General features: G+C 37.5%; 1 protein-coding gene across 1 annotated transcript in view; it reads right to left on the minus strand.

Moving 5' to 3' along the window:
• Positions 1-913: 913 nt before the first annotated feature.
• Positions 914-3,037, minus strand: part of TOX (thymocyte selection associated high mobility group box) — a 245,773-nt gene continuing 243,649 nt past the window's right edge. The window contains exon 8 of the mRNA XM_004697577.2: positions 914-2,056. Within this exon, the coding sequence (XP_004697634.1) occupies positions 2,020-2,056 (37 nt within the window). The 3' untranslated portion in view covers positions 914-2,019. The remainder of the gene's footprint in view (positions 2,057-3,037) is intronic.

Below are 3,037 nucleotides of genomic sequence, written 5' to 3' on the forward strand. Positions count from 1 at the left end.
GACATCAGGTAATTAGTAGTGCTGGCATATTTCTAAAATATTAAACTGACAAACAATAAACTGTGAGGGTAATCACATGAGTTTTTATACAATTTTAAGACAGGAAAATTAGTGCCCGTGGCTATAGGCACTGTATCTGCATTATTTATTAGCTTTTACATACTTAAGTGACTCAAGGCTGTACAATGCCTAAAATCATTCCGAAGCAAGCCTGCCTTGTGTTGTTTAACTCTTACTGGGCTGCACAATGCACTGCTCACTTGACTTCACACATTCCGTGAAAGAAGCGTCAGCCATCCTCTGAGTGCCGACCAGACTAAGTTTCTGGATATAATCCCTTTTAAGGGAGCAGCTTGTTAGCTCTTTTGATTTAAAAGCCATGCAACCCTTCAGTCAGATTCTCAGTGACTTTAGCTCCCTCTTGCATCCTCAGAATACTCTTTCTTAGAAGATGTAAGAATTCTGAAAAATGAAATAGCTCGCAGAAATGCAGCAACAGTAAGAATCTCAATTTCCATTTAGTATGTGCAGATTTGAGCGGCTGCTCCTTTATTGGGCTGTTGGGTCACTCAGCTTCCATGTTGTTTGTATTCTTGAGCGGATAGTTCACCTCTGCTGCCTCCCGTGCCTGCTCAATTCTTACTTTTTCTCTGGTCTTGTTGGAATCTATTCAGCAGGAGGAATTTTGGTGATTCCAGGTTTTGAGGCCCTTTATAAACTGGACTGAAACTAGCTGGGAACAAAGAAGGAACCATTTTCAGATAAAGTCCCCACCCCCCACCTCCACCCCCGGTTCTTTAGCCTTGTGTCTTGTATGCCTTTTTGGCAATTCTTGGTAGCATTGTAGAAAGAAAGGAAGTTCTATCATCCATGTTTTTTTCATCCACGAAAGAAAAGCAGAAATAAGAATTGGTTACTTAATATACTGCCAAATGAAAAGCAGGTTTGGCTTTATTCATGTCACTGTAAAAACCAAAAATAAAATATTCACACCAAGCGTGATTTTGTTTTTTGCCAGCCAAAATGAAAACATCAAAGAAACTTCTTTCAAACACTAACAAATTTACTTACAAACACCTATATTTATTATTTCATAAATAGGCGCAACAGTTTCCATAAAAAAGATTAAATACAGACACAGTATGAAGAAACAATAATACAGAGAAATATGTAAAGGTTATAATTTAGGTATTTCCAATCTGTTTCTGCAGCTAATAAAATATCAGGTAAGCATTTGGCAGTTTTATACATAAAAGGATTTAAATGATGATTACTAACCATTACACAAAAAGTGATACAAAAAGCAATTTTTTTTGCAGTACAAAATAAAGGTGTTTGCGCTACCCTTAGTAATAGTTCTTTTTGTCTGATCCATGACACAAAGCCAATTTCTATGTAAATTAAAATCATTTAGGAATAGTTTTTTTTTCAAATATTTTGAAAATATAGAATTAGTTGCTTTAAAAATGAAGTAAAAATATGAATGTTTGCCAATTTAACCCCTATTGTGAAACCAATACACTGGAATGAGCCAGTTTAAAATTACCATTTAGCTACAAAAACATTCACATTTTATACCCTAGGAGAGTGTAACATAGATACTATTTACAAACTTGCTATGACTGCTACATCAAGCCATTTAAAAAGTCTTTAGTAGTTTCATATAAACACCCATTAAGAAAACCAATGGAAAAATCCAGGACTTTTATCCAAGACATCTATAGCTGCTAAGGCAGTTACTAGAGCGCAGCACTTCACAGCAAAAGAGAAAAAAAAAAATCCAACATAAAATCTGAATGGTCCAAATTTCCTTCAAGGAAAAAGAAAACCCATTTCCATTAAGGATTAAAAAAGATAAGAAAGAAGCATGACTATGTCTTCCAGTGTGGTTGACCCACAAGCTCCTAAATGCTTAGCAATCTGTATTTTCTAACAAAATGGAGAACCGCCTTGGCTGTACAAAGCCATCCATGGTGAAAAGACTTCCCTGAATTTATCAGCGGAAAGAAGTTAGGATTCTCAGGTAAGGTACAGGGCTTTGTCCCTCTGCACGGCCCTGTATGGAGAGAAAACAACACCTCGTTACAAGACAACCTGCACTACAGGTGTCTGAGAGACAGTCGTGTCTGAAGGATTTGTTCTAGCTTGAGAGATGGCTTGATTTCTTTCAGGGAACTTGAGTGATTCATTCACCTACTGTACTTACCACTGGTCTGGGTGGCACCCAGGGCCTACATTCATGGCATGATCCCCCTTTCCCATGCACTCAACTGTACCATACAGAAGTCTTACTAATATGTATCATCAATCTTAACTGTAGAACATGATGATATAGGTGTGCATGGCTTAAATATACATTTCTTAAACTATATGAATACTAGCAACAAAATTGTTTTCTAAGATCTTTCTACATGGGTTTATAGCATGATTAGTCACAACGTTATTAATAACTGGCTGCAAGTCATTTTTATTTGTGTCCTTCTTTTCCTTTACTACTTCATTGTCAAAAACATTATTGATATAGGTTCACAACTGCTGATTTTGTCACCTAAACACCAGAAAACCCGTAACAATAATAAAAACCCCTGCAGTAACAAAAACAACACAATGCCAATAGCGCGTGTAGTTGAAACCACGTGATCCAACGTGCCAGCGTAAGGGGGTAATAAGGACAGTGCTGATGGGAGCACATTTGAAGGTTTTAGCATTAAATCGCCATAGTGTTTTCACCTTGTTATATTACTGATATATGCAGTAGGGGCTTATGGAAAAGGTTTTTGTTGTTATTACTAACTACAGGGAAATTTTTATTTAAAAATTAATTTCTGCTAAAACCTTGCACAGAACTTTTGTAGATAGTTATTTGGTACCATCCCTGACACTGTGACCCAGTCCGGTCTGCACCCTTGCGTCTGCCAGAGTTCTCAGGTCCCCTGTAAAGCTAACAGCTAGTTAAGTGCAAATGACTAATGTGCTGGCTGCTAAAGGAAAGGCTGCTGGTGGAGTTTACCCACAGGCAACCTGGAGCAACCCCCCC

The sequence above is a fragment of the Echinops telfairi genome, unplaced genomic scaffold (assembly GCF_000313985.2).
Source record: "Echinops telfairi isolate 266 unplaced genomic scaffold, ASM31398v2 ScPeMD7_1;HRSCAF=3_0, whole genome shotgun sequence".
NCBI lineage: Eukaryota > Metazoa > Chordata > Mammalia > Afrosoricida > Tenrecidae > Echinops > Echinops telfairi.